Source organism: Carcharodon carcharias, chromosome 3, assembly GCF_017639515.1.
Source record: "Carcharodon carcharias isolate sCarCar2 chromosome 3, sCarCar2.pri, whole genome shotgun sequence".
NCBI classification, from domain to species: domain Eukaryota; kingdom Metazoa; phylum Chordata; class Chondrichthyes; order Lamniformes; family Lamnidae; genus Carcharodon; species Carcharodon carcharias.
The window spans coordinates 93,816,291-93,837,491 of NC_054469.1; the positions used below are offsets into that span (position 1 = coordinate 93,816,291).

Genomic DNA, 21,201 nt, shown 5'->3' on the forward strand with positions numbered 1-21,201 from the left:
CTCAGGGCGCTTCGGATGAAGACAGCAACTCCTCCACCCCTCTGCCAGTGACCGTTGCATCTGATGAGGCTGTGACGACTGGGGAGATGCCAGCTGTGGCACTGGCCACTCACTCTCAGGTGAGGGCAGCAGAGGCTCCACGGGCCAGAGGACGACCGCCAAAGGTCATCGAGGCCAACAGGAGAGCACAGTGAGGAGGCTGTCTCAGATGCCAGTGCCATCAAGGGGACAGCACCTAGACATAGCATCCGAAAGCATAAATTTAAGGCACCTTAGGCACACCATAAGTTTCTCACTCGTGCTTTTGTGTTGCCTCGCAGTTGGTGTGGTGTTTAACACCTTTGCCATTTTGTTTCTTTAAGTTCATTTTGTTATATTATTACATTTAGACATGTGACCATGGCTGAGGGTGACTCTTCCTCTGCAGGTGGATGGTTACCCATGATGTTATGAGTGAGTTGTGTCACATTGACCTTTATTGACAAGGCCCTTAGTTAATGTTCCTATCCAGGTAGATTTAGCACTCAGGTATCAAGTATGGAGCCTGCAGCCCAGGCTTTTGTTGGAGGTCCATATGTGGTGTTCTAGCTGAAGTTTCATTGGATTAAAGCCTCCTGGGTGTCCCTGCCACCCTGGAGTATGACCGGGTCAGCGTCTAGCCCCTCAGCATTTCCCTGTGCGTGATCATCCTCGGACTCACTCCTGGACTCATAGTGTGAAGCCGCAGCAACTGCATCTACATCTTCTTCATCCACAGCATCACCCTTTTCCAGCACAAAACTGTGGAGAGCGCAGCATGCAACCACGATCACTGAGACACAAACTGGGTGCTGGAGTGCGGCCCCTGAGCGGTCCAGGCATCAGAAGAGCATCTTGAGGAGACCGGTGGTTCTCTTCACCACAGCCCTTGTGGACGTATGGCTCCTATTGTAATGCTGCTCAGCTTCTGTTCTTGGATGGCAGAGAGGCATCATGAGCCACCTTCTGAGAGGTTAGCCCTCGTCAGCCAGCAGCCATCCATCAGGCCAGGCTGCAGCACTGAAGAGCTCTGGCACCTGGGAGTGTCTGAAGGTGCAGATGTCATGGGAGCTACCCGAGTACCTTGCACAGACTTGTAAAATCAGCATCCTGTGATCACACACTATCTGCATGTTCATGGAGTGAAAGCCCTTCCTGTTGACCAAGGCACCGGGCTCACCTGCTGGCAACTTGATGGCCACATGTGTGCAGTCGATTGCACCCTGGATGCGGGAGAAGCCAGCAATGGCCGCAAAGCCTCTGGCACGCTGTGTGCGGCTTGCCTGGTCCCAACAGTAATGGATGAAGGTCAATGCATACCCGAGCAGAGCGTCTGTAATTTGTTTGACACAAGTATGGACAGCTGATTGGAAAACACCGCAAAGATCACCCATCGACCCCAGAGCCAGAGGCATAGAAGTTGAGGGCAGTTGTGACTTGTGGAGCCACTGGCATGGGGTGTCCACCCACACAGTTAGCGGAGATCTCAGGCCCAATGATCTGACAGATTGAATGACTGTCCTCCTTGAGAGATGGAGCCTCTTTCAGCACTGCACCTCAGACATTTTGAGGTAGCTGCTTCGCCGCCTGTATACCCTGGCATCGTGTTGGCAGCATCTTCTGCGGCCTATTCCATCTTGCACCTCCTGTTGGCCCTGCGCCCCTTGTGCCTGCACATTTCTTCCAAAGGTGGCTCCCCTGGAGGCTGAATGTGGACTCCTGGCCTCCTCCCCTTTCTGGCCCTCCCTTCCTCCTCAGAGGAGGTGCCTCCGGTGGAGAGCACAATTCCCATTCCCAGGCTAAGGGAAGGCTTCCTGAAACATGCAGGCCCCAAAAAGGATCTTCAGTGTAAAGTACTGACCTGAAGGTTGTGAGTCCTGTCCAAGTAGCTGCTGTGAGTTTTGAGGTATTTCTGCTCACACAGGCAAGTATCAGTAACTTTCCAAATTAAGTATCTGACTGAGCACATTCCCGACCTCACTGGCCCCTCTTAATCCGATCATAGATGAGGTTTATACAAATGTGTCCTACCTGCCTGCCCCTTGCACCCGTGCGACAACCTGAAGATTGCACAGGCCCCGAAAAATTGTTGTCAATTGGTGCCTCAAGGGCCTTAAGTGGCCCATTAATTAATGGCGGGTGTGCATCGGATATCATTGCGCGCCCTCCCACCGAAATATTGCGATGGCACGCGGTGATGTTGGGATACTAGCCCGACGTCACCGTGCATCATTTTACACGTTGGAGTGCGGGGCCTGCCCCCGCATGCCAATGGGAAAATTCTGCCCCAAGTCTTCTCTCATTAATTGGTCGGATATTTTGTCACTGAAGAAGAGCTGATTGCTGTTCTATGTTTTATGCAATCTTTAGAAATGAACGGACCATACAGGCTACCAAAAATGTTCTTTTGTGTTTTGTTTTGAACAAGTGCAAAAGGGCAGCATGCACAGACTGTGGTTACAGATTTTTAAAATTATTATTATGAATGACCAAGATATTATGCCAACAGGAAACAAAATACATTGATATTGGATGACTCAGGCAGAAACTTGTGTTTTGTTTGAAATGAACAACCAATGCAGAAAGTAACTTATGAGCAAATTACATTCATCTCTTAGCCATAATGGGACTGATAAAAATACTAGCCTGCATCAGTTGTCATAAGCAACTCATTTACACAAGTAGCCAACAAGTGGCCAAAACTATCATCACAGCACTGGTACCACAAATGGACATCATTGCACGCGCAAAATCAATCTATCTTGAGAACTTAACTGCAAAATCAATCTATCTTGAGAAATAACCTTTTATTTCTTCTAAGTATGGCCAAATTGACCAGAAATAGAAGAATGAAAGCAAAACTGCAAGCAAAATGCTAATGGTCTAAAACATTTTTTCATTAGTTTCACAAGTTAACATGTCAGTTTGCTGAAAAAAGAGACATGTCTAAGCTTCTTGTTTTGCACTCATCAGGACATTTTATACTGTATGTGAAGAGAGTGCTGATTGGTTGGCAAGTGGCATTGCCAAGGAAAATGCACCAATGATGGTGACTGACAGTTAACTGCCAAGCATTGTTTGAAATTTAAACTAGGCAGCTTGATCTTGATTGGTCAAGGCATTGCCCTGAGGAATGAGTCAGCGAATGGCTGTCACTTATTTTGTTTAGCTGAAGACGCAATGTATGTGCATGTTCTTTCTGTCTGCAAAGAACAGGACCCTGTGTATTAATATATGTTGCTTCCAGTACACACTAATGCACCACACTGCGAGCCCAACTGACAATCTTAAATTGGTTGTCAGTGTAATTCTCAGCACACTGAGGATTATTTAGCAAATGTTATCAAATCACGAAATCGCATCTAATGTTGGACACTTTTTTGAGTTTTGCAAGCACAGGCTGGTTGGTTATGGCTTGTACCCTGCCCGTTGCGGCTGGGACATGCTGTTTGATATGACCCACCAGTCTTTGGGACATTCAGCCTACATACCTAGCATCACACTAGCACTGAAATTCATATACCACATTACTCATTTGTGTGATAGGCAGAACTTCTTTTTGACTTGACGGCAACATCCTGTTGGTGGCGAATACCACTTGTGTTGATACTAAACAGTTGCAGCGTGAAACAGCTAGTTTCACCTGTTGCTCAATTTTTTGAATTACCTTGCCCTTCCAGGGTAATCTGAGGTAGACTGGGCACTTTTCAGTGCCGAAAGTGACAGCCTTAGGCCCGTTCATGAGCTTGCATGATACACAGGGAGAAATGACCTGATCAAGGTAGCTATTAACCTGAAGGATTTCTTTGATGCGCCCTATTTCAGCATCAAGCTTGCATAGTGAGCAAATTGTTTGGGTCCTTTTTACAAGGTCGCCAATAAGACCAACCTTAACATTTCTTAAGTTGCACATTTAACAAAATGACCCATTTTAGAAAGCTTTCAAATACAATACTTTTACATCCTGGATGTATAATTCTTAACTGCACTTGGATCACAGGAGCCAAAAAAGATAAACACAACTGACTTTTGAAGGCTTTGTCTTCCTTTTCTGACTGGTGATCCATTGCTGCCCAATTGCTGGCAGCTCAACAGTACTTAATTAAAAGGTCATTATTAATGAATGTTGACATTCAATTATTTCAAATTTTAAGCTATCCTTATCCAATCTCCACACAGGTGTGCCTTCTAGGAAGCCAATGAGGGAAAAGAATCTGTTCGACATTTCGTGCACCTTGCCTGATGACACAGAAACCAGTCATGGTGCCACCTTCACTTCCCCATCACCCAACTCGCTCTCTGTTGCCCCAGCTGAAATCAGCTAACTCAGTACAGACTAGGGATCAAACCTAGTTTAATAAACCAAAGAATTGCTTTTATTCAGTAAGTTTAGGGAAATGCTTCAATTTAAATTTGTACTAGGACTAGGTGATAAATTAGGTGAAAGTGATTGCTCTTTCATCTCTGAGACTTGGGCTTTGGAGGCAGCAAAGACTGATGAATTACACTTTCTGTCCATTTCTCTCTCTGGAATCTGTAAAGATCCAATAAAAAATAAGATCTTGCTATCTCAAATCAGTTTTTGTAGCTACAGGTTCCCAGCACATTCCTATTCACGATTTGTCGCAAACTGGTACTAAGTCTGTAATTTTACTCAAAGTGGTCACAAGAATGGCTAGTATGAGAATGCAAGTGCTTTTCTCAGGTTGTAATTGAGGCAATATTTATAAAATAGTGTAAAGAAAACTTAACTCTACATCTGACCATGTTGTGTCTGAGCTTGGAGTAGTTAATGTTAAAACAGCGACAACAACAAGTCCAAAAAAGTTCTATTCCCCAGTACTCTCATCCCTCAGCTAACAAGTATGACTGCAATATTGAGAGGTCGGTTTCTATTTTCAAAACAGTCATGCTTATGATTTTTGAATGATATTTCCAATTGAAAATTTATTTCTGAAGCATGATAGAAAAATGTCAATTTTGAAATCAGTAAAAGCCCTTCAGGTATTCGAAAAACTTAATGAGACAAGACAAAGTTTTATAAAACAAAATGGTTACATATCAACCAAACAGACTTAAAAGTAAACGTGCAGTAATAGTGTAGAATATGCTTACTCTGCAATGGATAACCACCACATGAAGTGGGTCACTGTTTAGCCACGTCTCCATTGATTTGCATATGGTACACATTTTATCTAGTGGTGGCGCATGAAGGTCAGGCCAACCTACATCCATCACCTGAAACATGAAGCAAAATTTAGTTTTTCAACGGTTAACAACAACAAGTACTCATTAAGATTGTGTGCCTTGTTTTAAAGCAAAACATCATTAAAATACCTAGAAAATTCAAGGATTTGAAACTCAAATTAGTAAAAACAAAAGTGCGTATTCATCAAATTAATCATAAAACTGGGTGTCACAGAAAAACTGGCAATATTACATGGAACATTTACAGAACATTAACACTTTTAAATATTTTGGGACAACACGAATAATACAATTAATACAGTGCATTTTAACACGACTCGGAATATGTATAAGAGCTATTTCCAACTATGAAGTAATAAAAGACAAAGAGATTTGCACTTATTTCTCTTAACCATTTTGCAACTAGAAGCACTGTTTTCAACAAAAACACAGCTATTTTTAGCCATTTTGAAAAAGATTATTTATGGTATAACTCCATTTATATTGACAGAGTTTTCCATCTAAAATGGAAAAAAATGACCGTAAATTCCCAATGAAAGTAATGGGAATTCCTAAAACATGTGGTTTTAACCAACTTGATCACCCATTTAAAATACGGAAATTTCTCAAATTCCTAGAATGAAAAGGGTAAAAGTCAGTGCAACAAGGGAACTATTAAAATTATGATGAAAGGTTGAAGATGTTGGCCTGTTACAGAAAAACAGAAAAATAAAATTTGAGGTAACTTATAGCAGCGTTAAAGATTAAGGAAATTAATAAAGCTGATTCAAAAGATTGTAGGGGTCAAAAATTATGAAACAATTTTCAAAATAGAAAGTTGGCAATAAAAAAGGGAATTAACACTAAGGTTAACAACCATATAGAAGATGTAACTGTGAAAGACCATTAGAGCAAATAGTATAAATAATAAGATGTATTTTGGGAGAAAGAAGGTAACTGAGTGATGTGAGGAAGCACATATGGAAAGTTGAGGTCGGTCAAAATATAAGGTTTGCTAGGACTCAGAGGCCTTTCACATTCCTACATTTCTTATATATTTCTTTAACAACATGATATGCATTCTCCTTCATAAAGTTAACGTTTATATTTTCCCTCTTTCTTTCACCAATGAAAATGGAAACAATGAAATAACTTGAAGCATGATGTGCAGTTCCATTTTCCTCATCAATGGCAACCCATTCAACTACTGCAGGAGACATGGGCCCATCAGAACTCATGGTCTACATTAAAAATTGCCAAAACTAAAAATTGCAGGGCTGTAGAGGTTAATGGGTCAAAGACTTGGTTAAAATAATACCTTGTACATGATCAGCGTGCCCTCTTCCATGTAAAATATCATTAGAATAAGGGCCAAACTTTCCTAACCATGCTGTTAAGACCAGCAAGTGTGGAGCCCACAAGGTGTAAGCAGCTATGCCAATATCTTCAGTGTTTAAACTTCCCCTGCAGCATCATTATATTGCGAGTGGCACATACCACAAAGAAAAGCAAGTCCAGGGGCAAAACCTTGATCTGGCTACCTTCTGATCAACTGTTACTTTATTGATTTAAGGTTAATGCATGAGAAGCTGTGATTTCATGTTGTTGGCCTTCACGTTAACTTAAAGGCGCTGTCCTCTGTAAATGAGTTTGCGGCATGGCTAGGGGAAGCAGCAGCGTCCCAAGCAGCAATCCAGGTACTGCTAACAGTCTGCTTTTCAGGGAGCTGATAGAGGGTGGCAACATTGTGGAAGCAGTCGACGAAAGAGTGGAAACACAAGTGTGACCACTAAGAATGCCACTTCAACTTTGGCTTATGACAAACAAAGAGGCTTGTGTGTTTTGCCGCTGCTCTGCCTCCAAATAAGCCATATTGTGGAAGAGTTTGCCCAAGGGCTAAGTGACACAGTAACAAACAGATCTATGCTGTGAAGTGTAAAATAAACTAAGCATTCCACAAGTTCTAAAACTGCTAAATTATTTGTTATTCAAAAGCAAATATGAAGAACTATCTTTACAATACCAGCTTGCCTGTTAAGATTGATAGAACCCGAAAAGGAGGTTAGGAGTCAATAGTGCCAGATTCTACAGGGCAATTTGACCTAAATTGCATTCAGCACCATTACAAGAAATATGCACTCAAAGTTTCTGACACCCACTTCCATGCAAAGAGTGGTGCACCCTTCTCAGGCATAGTCAACTGCAAACACCAAAAATTCCATGGAGAAACATAAGAATATAGTTCTGCCCAGGAGTAAAATGGGAGCAAATCATTAGCATTCATTTTCCTTTACATTGTCCCCATTTTGGATCAGAGCAGATGAAATAAGCCCTAAGAAGGTGCAACATCTGAATCGTGGAACCTTAAATAAAGGAACAATCATGCTACCATTATTGCTCAATAAAGTGGCAAGATTATTGGGCAAAAATATATTTTAATTAACAGTGAAGACATTTTTATTAAACGTTTAAAGATGGAAACAAATGTTTCTTTCCTGATGACGAGTTCTTGTATTTTAACAGAGAATTAGGGCACTCCACATTCCACTTTAACAAGACTCTAATTTTTGAAGATCTGGTTTCCAAACTGTTTTTCAGCCACTAAACCATGTAAAACAGCCCAAGCGGAGAGAAAATGAATAAATAGAAAATTCAGCAAAGTACAGGGTTAGGTTAATCAAAAAGCATAAAGGAGGACAGAAAAAGAGAGAAGTAATTCTATATTTTAATTAGTAAATAGCAGCATTAGTCAGTAACATGATATGGCACAGGATTGAAATTAAGGTTTTGGATGGGTTAACCACAGATTAGATATATGGAAAACCATGTTACTTCAAAACAATTTTGTACCTTAGAATTAAGCTTGGCAAGGTCATACCTCCTTTCGGAAAGGTTGAATACCTGCAGTGAGCAAATGGACTCAATAAGTCAAGGACAGTGATAATATTTTACCAGCACCTTTAAGCCTTAAAGCTGCCAAAGGTTCAAACGTAAAGGCCACTGAACAATGTGGTGATTTGGTAGAAAGCTCAACAAATTTCTTATTTGTCATTCATCAAGTTCACTCTTCAAACCATTACTCTATAACCCTTTATGTCAGACCTTTCAAAATTAATGGGAACTGCTGTTAATTGAAAGGCTATCATAACCTTAATGGTTCTGGTTCAATCCATGATTTATCGTAGGATTTTTACCACAGGCATTCCCCTGGTGAACACTTTGGTAAGCCATTTACCATTACTTTAGAATTCTCCAAACCCTTTGATGAAATATGACATTTACTTCTAGACAGTTACCTTCAAATAGTCTTAATTAAACATGAGCTCTTTCATATGAGGTATCATTGTGCAGAGCTCCTAAGTCCACTGTGACCCCAACACATTTTGCAGGTTCAGGGGTCACTTATTATGCAAGGTGGACTCTCAGCAGGATTTCCATTGCCAGAGAGAATCTAAACATTTCCCCTTGACATTCAATAGCACGACCATCATTCACTCCCCAACGATCAACATCCTGGGTTATTGTTGACTAGAAAGTCAACTGGACCAGCTATATGAATACTGTGACTACAGGAGCAGGTCTGAGACTGGGAATTCTGCAATGAGTAACTCACCTCCTGACTTCCCAAAGCCTGTCCACTATCTACAAGGCACAAATCATGAATGTGATGGAATACTCTCCACTTGCCTGGATGAGTGCAGCTCCAACAACACTCAAGAAGCTTGACACCAGCCAAACAAAGCACCTTTCTTGATTTTCACCCCATCCACCAACTTAAACATTCACTCCTTCCACCACCGATGCACAGCAGCTGCAGGGTGTACCATTACAAGATGCACTGCAGCAACTCACCAAGGCTCTTTCGACAGCATCTTCCAAATCCACCGACCTCTACCACCTGAAAGGACAAGGGCAGCAGGTACATGGGAACACCACCACCTGCAAGTTCCCCCCCAAGCCACACATGACCATCCACCAATAGAAATATATTGCCATCCCTTCACTGTCTCTGGGTTAAAATTCTGGAACTCCTTCCCTAACAGCACTGTGGGCGTACCTACATCACATGGACTGCAGCGATTCAAGAAGGCGGCTCACCACCACCTTCTCAAAGATGATTAGGGATGGAAACTAAATGCTGGCCTAGCCGGTGATACCCACATCCCAAGAAAGGAAAAAAAAAATAGTGAGAGCTCATCATCAGGAAAAAACAATCCCCCCACCCCAATCTTAAAGGCAATCCCTTTCTCATTGCACTACAACTTGTTTGCTCTTATTTTACAGGCACCACATCAGGTCTGCTCATCTCAACATTCCTCCAGTTTCTTGGAATCTCCAAATGTGCTCTTCCTGCTTCTTCACATTTTCATAGTGATGAAATGAAGACTGATACCTCAGTCTCTCATTGATCCATTCCCAGGATCTTAAAACGGTGGCACTCTTTAGCCTTCATAATCTTCCGCTATTCTTCAACTCCTCGGGATATTAAATCCAAGCTCGGTATCATTTGACCATTACTTTATCATTTGTCTTACATATAGGCTGGCTGGTCAATGTGCTAGTCTCAAAATACATTTTTATTTTGAAAACTGAAGCATAGGTACAGAGTTGCCCGTATTTTGGGCATTCAAAATTTCAGTTACTGAAGAAATGGTTGATAAACAAATATTTGGAAAGCATTATAAACAAGTTTCTTTTGAATATATGTTTGGAACCCATTACTCTTTTTTAAAAATTCGTTCATGGGATTATCACTGGTTGGGCCAGCATTTATTGCTTATTCCTAATTGCCCTTGAGAAGGTGGTGCCTTCTTGAACCGCTGCAGTCCATGTGTTGCAAGTACATGAATAGTGCTGTTATGGAGGGAGCTCGAGGATTTTGACCCAGCGACAGTGAATTATTTCAAAGTCACGATAATTAGTGGCTTCGAGGGGAACTTGCAGGTGGCGGTGTTTCCATTTGTCTACTGCCCCTGTCCTTCTTGATGGTAGTGGTCATAGATTTGGTAAGTGCTGTCTAAGGAGCCTTGGTGAGTTCATGCAGTGCACCTTGTAGATGGTACACACTGCTGCCACGGTACATCAGTGGTGGAAGGAGTGAATGTTTGTGGATGTTGTGCCAATCAAGTGGGCTGCTTTGTCCTGGATAGTGTCAAGCTTCTTGAGTGTTGTTGGAGCTGCACTCATCCAGGCAAGTAGAGAGTATTCACTGCTAGGGGGTAATGGATAGATTCTCTCTTGCTGTAGATGGTCATTGTTTGCATTTGTGTGGTGCACATGTAACTTGCCACTTGTCAGCCCAAGCCTGGACACTGTCCACATCATGCTATATTTGGACATGGACTGCTTCAGTATCTGAGAAGTCGCGAATGGTGCTGAACATTGTGCAATCATCAGCGAAGACCCCCACTTCTGAACTTATGGTGGAAGGAAGGTCATTGATGAAGCAGCTGAAGATGTTTGGGTCTAAGGCACCACCCTGAAGAACTCCTGTCCTCAGTGATGTACTGGAACTGAGATGATTGACCTCCAACAACCACAGCCATCTTTCTTTCTGCCAGGTATGACACCTACCAGCAGAGTTTTCCCCCTGATTCTCATCGACCCCAGTTTTGCAAGGGCTGCTTGATGCCACACTTGGTCAAATGCAGCCTTGATGTCAAGGGCAGTCACTTTCACCTCACCTTGGGAGTTCAGCTCTTTTGTCCATGTTTGAACCAAGGCTGTAGTGATGTCAGGAGTTGAGTCACCCTGGTGAAACACAAACTGAACTTCAGTGAGCAGGTTATTGTGAAGCAAATGCAACCTGAGAGCAGTGTTGATGACCCCTTCCATCACTTTATTGAGGATCAAGAGTAGACTGATGGGGCAGAGTAATTGGCCAGGTTGGATTTGTCCTGCTTTTTGTATACAGGACATAACTGAGCAATTTACCACATCGCCAGGTGGATGCCAGTGGTGTAACAGTACTGGAACAGCTTGGTTAAGGGCGCAGCAAGTTCTGAAGTACAAGTATTTAGTACTACTGCAGGAATGTTGTCAGGGCCCACAGCCCGTGCAGTATCCAGTGCTTTCAGCCATTTCTTGATGTCATGTGGAGTGAATCGAACTGGCTGAAGACTGGCTTCTGTGATGCTGGGGATCTCCAGAGGAGGCCGACATGGGTCATCCACTCGGCGCTTCTGGCTGAAGATTTTTGCAAATGCTTAAGCCTTATCTTTTGCACTGATGTACTGGGCTCCCCTATTATTGAGGATGGGGATATTTGTGTAGCCTCTGCCTCCAGTGAATTGTTTAGTTGTCCACCACCATTCCCGACTGGATGCGGGAGGACTGCAGAACCTGGATCTGATCCGTTGGTTGAGGGATCGCTTAGCTCCGTCTATCACATGCTGCTTATGCTGTTTGGCATGCAAGTCATCCTGTGTTATAGCTTCACCACGTTGACACCTCATTTTTAGATATGCCTGCCGCTGCTCCTGGCATGCCTTCTTGCATTCTTCATTCAGCCAGGGTTGATCACCTGGCTTGGTGGTAATGGTAGATTGGGGGATATGCCGGGCCATGAAGTTACAGATTGTGGTCAAGTACAATTCTGCTGCTGCTGATGGCCCACAGCACCTCATGGATGCCCAGTCTTGAGTTGTTAGATCTGTTTGAGATCTATTCAATTAACACAATGGTAGTGCCACACAACACGATGGAGGGTATCCTCAATATGAAGACAGGGCGTTGTCTTCACATGGACTGTGCGGTGGTCATTCCGACAAATACTGTCATGGACAGAGGCAGGCAAGTGGGTGAGGATGAGGTCAATTATGTTTTTCCCTCTTGCCTCAGCACCTGCCCTAAACCACCACTGCAAACCCAGTCTAGCAGCGAGGTCCTTCAGGACTCGGCCAGCTCGGTTTGTAGTGGTGCTACCGAGCCACTCTCGGCGATGGACGTTGAAGTCCACCACCCAGAGTACAATCTGCGTTCCCTCAGTTCTTCCTCCAAGTGGTGTTCAACATGGAGGAGCCCTGATTCATCAGCTGAGGGAGGGTGGTACATGGTAATCAGCAGGAGGTTTTCTTGCCCATGTTTGACATGATGCCATGAGACCTCATGGGGTCCAGAGTTGATGTTGAGGACGCCCAGGGCAACTACCTCTCTACTGTATACCACTGTGCTGCCACCTCAGCTGAGTGTCTCCTGCAGTGGGGCAGGACATACCCAAGGATGGTGATGGCGGAGCCTGGGACATTACCTGTAAGGTATGATTCTGTGTGGATGACTATGTCAGGTTGTTGCTTGACTAGTCTGTGAGACAGCTCTCCCAATTTGGCACTAGCCCCCAGATGTTTGTCAGGAGGACTTTTCAGTGTCGAGAGGGCTTGGTTTGCCGTTGTCGTTTCCTGTGCCTAGGTCGGTGCTGGGTGGTCTCTCATCCCTTTAAAACCTTGTAGCGGTTTGATACAACCGAGTAGCTTGCTAGGCCATTTCAAAGGGCAGTAGAGTCAACCAAATTGCTGTGGGTCTGGAGACACATATAGGCCAGACCAGATCAAGGCAATGATGTCAACAATGATGTCATGGTCATCATCAGAATTTAAATTCTAGATTTCAATTTTCTCCATCTGCCATGATAGGGTTTGAACCCAGGTCCCCAGAGTGTTATGCTGGGTCTCTGGATTAGTAAACCAGTGAAGATATGCCTACACCAACTACTCCCCCTCTGATTTTGCAATCATATGACGATGTACTCCCATCAAAAAACAGCTACGTATGGGCAAGATTTTCCACACTCTCCCACAGCAGGCATCATGGCAGGCCAGAGCAGAAAATATCACGGGTCCGGAAAAATCATTTTAACGCCGTCATAAAACCAATTTGCGATCGTCCACTCCAGACCTAAATGGTGGCACACATCTCCTGCTATGCCATGTTGTCAACACAATTTAAATAGATTTGAATTTCATGAATGTTCATTATAAAAGGACCCTCACCAGAATCACTCCCCCCCACAACCCCACCCCCCGCCCCCCCACCCGCCCCCCCCCACCCCCCCACCCCACTCTGGATCAATAGGCCACATGGCATCCAATTAGACTGGCATGTTTCACAACTATATATAAGCAACACGCATCTGGTGACCTGCACTTTGTGAGTACAAGGTTTGTTTGCCAACCTAGCATCGCACAATGCTTGCAGCACCTTGGACTCTGTGCCAGACTTCACAGGCAGCACCTCACTTTCAGGGGGCTTTCAGAGGCAAGGCTGTACGTACCAGACCAGCGGTAAGGCAGGGGTGAGTTGTGAAGTACAGCAGGGTGAGGGCTCAACAGGTGGTGGTGGTAGGGAGGGGGGGGAGGAGGGGGGGAGAATGGGGAAGGTTGCACTCAGACACATGATTGGGGGGGTGTCGGGGGGAAGTGTGCTCTGGTCCACAATGGGGAGAAAGTCTCTAACAGAAGGACATAAGCAAGTTGGGGCCACAATGGGGAGTTTGCAGAGCGAACAAGTGCTTCAGTTTGCATCACTGAGCTTGCAGAAACTGTCCTTGCCCCAGGAAAGGGGGAGGGCATGTCAGTCATGACCAGCCCAGCATGCTTTGCACAGGTTGCGGTCATAAGTTCACGGTGTTGGTCCGGGGTGGGTTCTCTGGCATAATGTTGGGTCGCAAATAGCACAGTCACAGGGGAGGCATCTACAGACTGTGGATTGGGACAAGGTGTTCTCGGGGCACTCAAATGTCTCATGGTGGTGGGCAGGTGGTGAGGGCGGGTGTCTCTATATGTCGCTGTGCAATAGGCCTCAAGATAAGGAGGGGTAAGATCCACTATGAGCATAGGCACACTCACCACAAATGATTGAGAGAGTAATGCAGGGATATCCACCACCATCACAATGAGATTAACAATTATAAGACCAGGACTGAGAGTTATTGGATGGGGGGAAACCTGAACATTATGCTCCTCCAGGATTTTGGGAGGGGTTTCCACAGTCACACGAAGGGTTCAAGTTGGTCTGGTAGTGAAAGCTCAGCACCACCATCTTGAAACCTGAAGTGATGACAACTAGTGGACAGCGGTCTAAGGACCTCAAGGAGGCATGCAGCACTGCACTAGGAGGTCGATTGAAGGGACACCCAACTAAACAGTGTATTACCAAATGGGGAGAGATGCACAGTTGAGATAGATTAGGAGCCTGTCAATGACAAAGCAGGAATTAGGAGAGTTAAGCAATCAAGCAATGAAGCTCATTCATGCATGACTAATGCTGAATCCTGCCGCTAATTGATCTCCTTGTAATATGCCCTTGTTTAAAGCTTGGAAATTTCCCAGAGCAAGATCTAGGTCAAGAGCAATTGGGCGACTGGATAAGCTACAGTTATGTGTTAAAAAAGAGCTCAGAATCTTGGCAGGTTCAAATATGGAAACCCTCAGCACGCCCCCCCCACGTGAAATAATCTCAGTCCCTCACAAAACATTTGCCTTTATTTGTATTCCAACAAGTGCAGTCTTACAAGCAGCACACCCAAGAGCCTGGCCAGAGCAATCTCTTTGCAGTCAGTCAGGTGAAGGAGGATGAAGCATAGTGTGATCTTTGATATGGGCATTATGCTGTCTCTGATATCATTGGTGAATAGGTGCCGATACTGGTACCCAAGTCCTTGAGCCTAGAGTTACTCATTAGCAATGGGCAGAAATAGCACCTTTGGCAGCTGATGCTGACTCATGTCTTCTTCATACTGATCCTGCAGAGAGGAGACCTTCAGGAAGATGGAGGCTGCATTTTTGCTGCCTGCATAATCGCATACAGACAGCAGAGAAGGCAGAGAAGATTGCTACTGTGGCACCAGTCTCGCCAAAGGGAGGAGCTTCACCCTGATGTGCAAGGGGAAACAGGACCCCCTCTGGACAGAGGGGATGAGGCTCAGGGAAACGTTGCACTTAGATGCCTACCAAGAGCATGGCCGGGGTTTTCCATGCCTGCTGGCATTGGGTGTATTTGATGCCGTGAGTGGACAACTTGGTGCAATCGGTTTCATGACGGCGTGAAACCAGTTCATAATCATCCACTCAGCCCACCAACAGTGGGCCGCGTTTCCCACCATCGGATGTCAGGTACCTCATTTAATACGTCTACATATCAATATTAAGTCAGCCAGCTCAAATCAACCTGGACTGGATTGTCCGTCCACATCGGCGGGAAAGCACGCCGACGTGTTTCACAGCAGTACATAAAAAGTGTGCACTTGGTGGGCTGCACTTTGAGGGGAACTCAGGGGTTTGCTCCTCCATCTCCCCCATCCCTCCCCCATTGCTGGCACAGGCTGCATAGTCATGAGCGTTTTAGTAGACTGCAGAACAGTTGGACGACGGCACATGTTGTACAATCTCCTCGCCTAAGTTGGCCATGGAGCAGTCACTGGTGGAGGCGTGAACAACCCCTTGCAATATCATCATCCCAGTTTGGACCAGTCTCCCCCATGGGTCAAGCTAACAGCGCAGCCTTGCATTGCAGGTTAGGAGAATGCCTGTGCCCACAGCATGCAGAGCAATGGACAAGACTGCCACCAATCAGTCGAGGGTAGGGCTTCAGGCAGCCATGCAGCGCACTCATCTCTGGCCATCTAAATGGTGGCCAGCACTCTCCGGGATGCGTTAAGGGGCTTTCATGCTTAACCAGGACAGGTTCTTAGTACACCTATGCTAACCATGTGCCTCTCTGTTTTATCCTGCAGGAGGACATCAGGATCATGAAGCCTGTGAATAGCTGTATGTCTGATGGCCTACAGAGTGTGAAAACTACAGAGGAGAGAGTGACTGAGGCTCCTGGCTGCAGATAGGCAAATTTAGCACCTCATGAAGAAGGAGCGGCTGAGGCTCCCCCACACGCTGCTCAAGAGCCAGAGCCACAGTGGTCGGCACCTAGCTAGACCCAGGGTCTATAGACACCGCCTTTCATTCCTGCAGATGACTGAGAACCAGTGTCGCCGAAGACTGCACATGTCTAGGGAATGGATACTCACATCTGCCAGCTAGTGCAGGATTTGGCCACGGGGACATGGAGGGCGTCCACTGCAAGTGGCTGTGAAAATGACCGCAGAGCAAAATTTCTATGCCAGTGGCTCCTTTCAGGGCTCCACTGGTAGCCTTTGTGGGATATCACAAGCCTCCAACCACAAATGCACCCATGAGGTCACGGATGCCATCTTTGCGAAGTCACACAACTTTGTGCATTTCACCCAGGACCAGGACATGCCAGAATGCAAGAGCGATTGGATTTGCCCAGATCTCGGCTTTCCCGCAGATTCAGGGTGCGATTGCCTGCACTCATGTGGCACTCAGATCTCTGTCACAACATACAGTGAACAACATCAACCGCAAGAGGTTCCACTCACTGAATGTGCAGCTGGTGTGCGACCACCAGAAACACATCATGCATGTGTGCACACAGTTTCGAGGGAATGTGTATAATTCTTACATCATCAGTCGATCACAGATCCCTGAAGTCTTCCAAGGTCCACGGAGGCTGCAGGGTTGGCTCCTTGGGTATAAGGGCTACCCGTAGAGGACATAGCTGATGACACCCATGCGGCAGCCTCAGACCGTAGCAGAGCGACAGTATAATGAGAATCATGCTGCAGACCATCGGGATGCTGAAGATGAGGTTCCGGTGCCTGGGCCGGTCTGGTGGAGCCCTGCAATACAGTCCAGAGATGGTGTTACACATCATCGTCGTCTGCTGTGTCCTTTATAACCTGGCGCTGAAATGGGGAGATGAGCTGGCTGAGGAGGAGATGGAGGAGCTGGAGAAACATAGCCTCTGCGAATGTCTGGCTCCTGTCTAGCCGAGGGCAGCTCGCTTGTGCTCCGTGATCAGGGTCATATCAGAGACACAGCCATGAAACTTTAGAAGCATCTGATCCTTTGTCCACCTTCAGCACCTGAGCCCTTCAAGAGCACAGCATCACTGGTCACAGATGCTGAAAAGATGGTTGCCAGACTCACCTTAAAGGTGTTGATGAGAGCACACAGAGAGAATGACAGAACTCTGTGGAGCCTGCCCACTACATTCTGGCAGCAATGACCAGCACCGCTGAGGTGCAGGCATCAGTAATGTTTCCAGGGAGCGTGAGGCTGGACCATCACTGTGGCCTGAAAGCTGCACAGAGCACAGAGAAAAGGCCCTGGACTGAGACAGCTGCCTTTTATCTTGTGCAGAAAAGTTTCACATCTGAGTGACAAGAACACTGCTTATCTGAACAAGGAGCCATAGGCAGGAAGACAATCTTAGAAGTTTATTGACAATAGTGAACAGTGTGTACAAGTGATTGACACCAGTGCCCAGGCTGCATACATAATTCTCCTTAACTTTCCTAACCCTGCCGCTATGTCTTGCTGCTCCCTGGACATTGAGCGGAGGTGGAGGCAGTCTGCTGACAGCAACGCTCTGTCTGTGATGACCTTGGCGGGTCCTTTGGAGGGCTGAGACTTGGAGGGCCCCGGCCTACTTTTGGGGTCCTGCTTTGTGGCAGTGGCACCCTCCTCGGCCTGTGGAGCTGGAGTTGTTGAGGCCACAGGAAGAGGGGAGTTGGATGGGTCAGACGCTCCTGGAGGCACCTGGATGGATGGCCCTGGGATATTCACCTCCCTATGGATGCCCGAGATCCCAGGCTGACTCCATGAGCGTAAGGGGTAGCTGAAGTGATATCGAACTGCCCAGCACCCCTCTCGTGTACACACTGTTGGAGACCAACTATGGCATCAGTAATGGAGATGAGCCCGCTCAGTTGTGCAGAACCAATGTCCTGGACCAAGGTCTCCATGGCTGCCAACATCTTACCAGTGTTGATCTCTGTGGAGTGTCATCCTGTGAACATCTGAGGGGCTTGTGAGTATGAGCTGAGAATGATGAGCAGGTTGACTTACCCTGGGGAACAGATGAGATCACTCATCCTCTTTCTTCACTGAAACTAAAACAAAAATACCTGGAAAAACTCTGCAGGTTCTGACAGCATCTGCAGAGAGGAACACAGTTAACGTTTCAAGTCTGAATGACTCTTCACCAGAACTAAGGAAAAATAGAAAAGAGGTGAAATATAAGCTGGTTAAGGAGCGGGGGGCCGGTGGGGGGGGTGCAGGGGTGGAACAGGTAGAGCTGGATAGAAGGCCAGTGATAGGTGGAGATGTCATAGACAAAGGACAAAGAGGTGTTGACGATGGTTTTATTAGCTAAGAAATGTGCTGATGGTGAAATTAAGGGTAGAAAGCAAGACGAGCAAGGGACAGATAGCCTTAGTGGGGGTGGGGTGGGGTGGAAGGGATAGAAATAGGCTAAAAGGTAGAGATAAAACAATGGGTGGAAATACATTTTAAAACAATGGAAATAGATGGTTAAAGAAAAAAATATATATAAATTATTGGAAAAGGGGGGATCGGAAAGGGGGTGGGGATGGAGGAGAGGGTTCATGATCTAAAGTTGTTGAACTCAATATTCAGTCCGGAAGGCTGTAAAGTACCTAGTCGGAAGATGAGGTGCTGTTCCTCCAATTTGCGTTGAGCTTCACTGGAACATTGCAGCAGGCCAAGGATGGACATGTGGGCATGAGAGCAGGGTGGTGTGTTGAAATGGCAAGCGACAGGGAGGTCTGGGTAATGCTTGCGAACAGACCGAAGCAAAGCGGTCACACAGTCTGCGTTTGGTCTCTCCAATGTAGAGGAAACTGCATTGGGAGCAGCGAGTTTCTTCACTGGATGGCTGACCTCTTCTGTGCAGCGTTGGTGCTCACTGCCATGGCCACTGCCTCCTGGACAGCAGCTAAAAGGTTCATGGACCTCTGCCGCCCATCACAGGGGTAGAGGGCCACCCAGTGGGCCTCCACGGCATCCAGAAGGCAGCCCAGTGAGGCGTCATTAAACTTAGGCGCTGCAGACTTATCAGCTTTGGGGGCCATCTCTCTCCTGGAGCATTTCTGGGATGATGGCATTGAGAAAGCTGTGCCTGGGTGCGGTTTAAATATGGTACCCAGTGCAATGATCCACTGAGGTCTCGGCGGGGCGGGCAAATCACAGGCTACCCCCCTGTGATACATGTTTGTGCATATTTAGTAAGGCGTGAAGTGGACAATATGGAGCGAAAACCTCCCTTTGCGGCACGCGGGAAACATGCTTTTTCCTGCTCGCCTCTGCACTTAGGAGGTGGAAGTCCCGCCCATAGTGTCACAAAGCATGGCGCCTTTGAAACGGAAAATATCTCAAGGCAACACCTAAAGGCTTAACAGGTACTGCTGACAGTTGAGTTTTCAATGTAACAATTGTGAGACATGCCAAATGGGATAAAACATAGAAATGATTCTTGTTTGCTGAAGCTGTTACTTTTATTACATACTGGAACCACTATTAGTTTTCAAGGACTTATGTAACTCAGTTGCCAATTTCTTTGAACCTGAGAGTCTGGACAAGCCAGCAAAATAAATATTTTATCAAACAAAGTATACTTTAGTTTGAATTTGTGGCTAAAGAGAGCAAGGCTTATTTTTTGACAGCTGTATTCAATTAGTCCCTTTCAGAAAATTTTCTCTAAACAGGAAGCCCATTATAGAACAAATAAGCTGCACAGAACTTTTCTGGCAAAACACTAGGCATACTGTGTTAATCACATGGTTTTAGCACTTCACAATTCGTAAAAGAAAAGTAAATTATTTGCTCTGCTAAAGGTTTACATTTAAATTGTGAACTTACTCAATATTCTTCCAACAACTTTTGTAAAATATCCTGCTGCATTAAGAACAGTACATAGTGTAATTGGAAACAATCAATTTTTATATATATATATATATTATATATGTGTAATGTATATATTTTATTTCTGTGAAGCAGTACCTTATCATTACTATAAAATTGTGTGTGCATATAGTGAATATGTCAGCTTGAAAATACGTAATTGTAGTAGCTCATTTTGTAATGTTAAGAAAGCTGTAAAGCATCCAATAAAATAATTAACATTAACAGAGAGTATCTTCAATATGAGTAACCATGGACAATGCAGAGCAGAGCAAGAACTTGGACTGAATTTGTGAACTTTAAATCTGGATTTACATAATCCAAAACTGTTTGATGGATCTTTTAAAACTTTTACTATGGGGATTATAACCAATTATAGCATCAGCTGGTGTGCTGTACAAGATTGCAGCAGCATTACTTCAGCCCTCTTGTAGGAATATCCTGTTATACATGAAAGTTTGATATAGATTTTACCACTAACCAGCCAAATTGTAAGACACAGCAGAAACAGATTGAACATATGGCTCACCATTTAATGGCATCAGTTAGTAGCTAACCACTTAACATTACAGACACTAATTGGAAATTCAGTTAAACTCTTTTTCTAAGGCCGTCCAATTACCTAATGGGCAAAGGCATCAACTGGTGTGCCAGTAATCATACTGCCAAGGATGTCTCCAAATTCGGTTTCTAATCTGTCCTGAAATAGTTTCTCTCCGTTCGGACCAAGGTTTGAGGTATTACATTTAGCATGAGCACCCATGGATTAGGAAAGAGAAGGAAGCATCAGCCAAGCTCCCAAACAACTCCTGTTGAAAAATGGTTGTGTGTGGGTATTGTTTGAAGACAAAACAAGCTTACAGTGACAAAAACAAAAATACCTGGAAAAACTCAGCAGGTCTGGCAGCATCTGTGGAGAGGAACACAGTTAACATTTTGAGTCTGCATGACTCTTCAACAGAACTAAAGAAAAATAGAAGAGGTGAAATATAAGCTGGTTTAAGGGAAGGTGGGACAAGGAGAGCCGGATAGAGGGCCAGTGATAGGTGGAGATAACCAAAAGATGTTATAGACAAAAGGACAAAGAAGTGTTGAAGGTGGTGATATTATCTAAAGGAATGTGCTAATTAAGGGTAGAATTATCACATTCCTTTAGATAATATAATACAAAGAGGTGTTGAAGGTGGTGATATTATCTAAAGGAATGTGCTAATTAAGGGTA

The 21,201-nt window shown here is 45.0% G+C and overlaps 1 protein-coding gene across 8 annotated transcripts in view; it reads right to left on the reverse strand.

Moving 5' to 3' along the window:
- LOC121276097 (tensin-3-like) overlaps window positions 1-21,201 on the reverse strand; it is a 488,964-nt gene that overhangs the window by 151,631 nt on the left and 316,132 nt on the right. For 7 of the 8 annotated variants that reach the window (XM_041184035.1, XM_041184034.1, XM_041184037.1 and 4 more), the window contains 2 exons: window positions 8,056-8,106; window positions 5,134-5,256 (listed from right to left, as the gene is read on the reverse strand). In XM_041184035.1, coding sequence (XP_041039969.1) covers window positions 5,134-5,256; window positions 8,056-8,106 — 174 coding nt within the window. The remainder of the gene's footprint in view (window positions 1-5,133; window positions 5,257-8,055; window positions 8,107-21,201) is intronic. The other variant, XM_041184038.1, reaches the window with a different exon arrangement.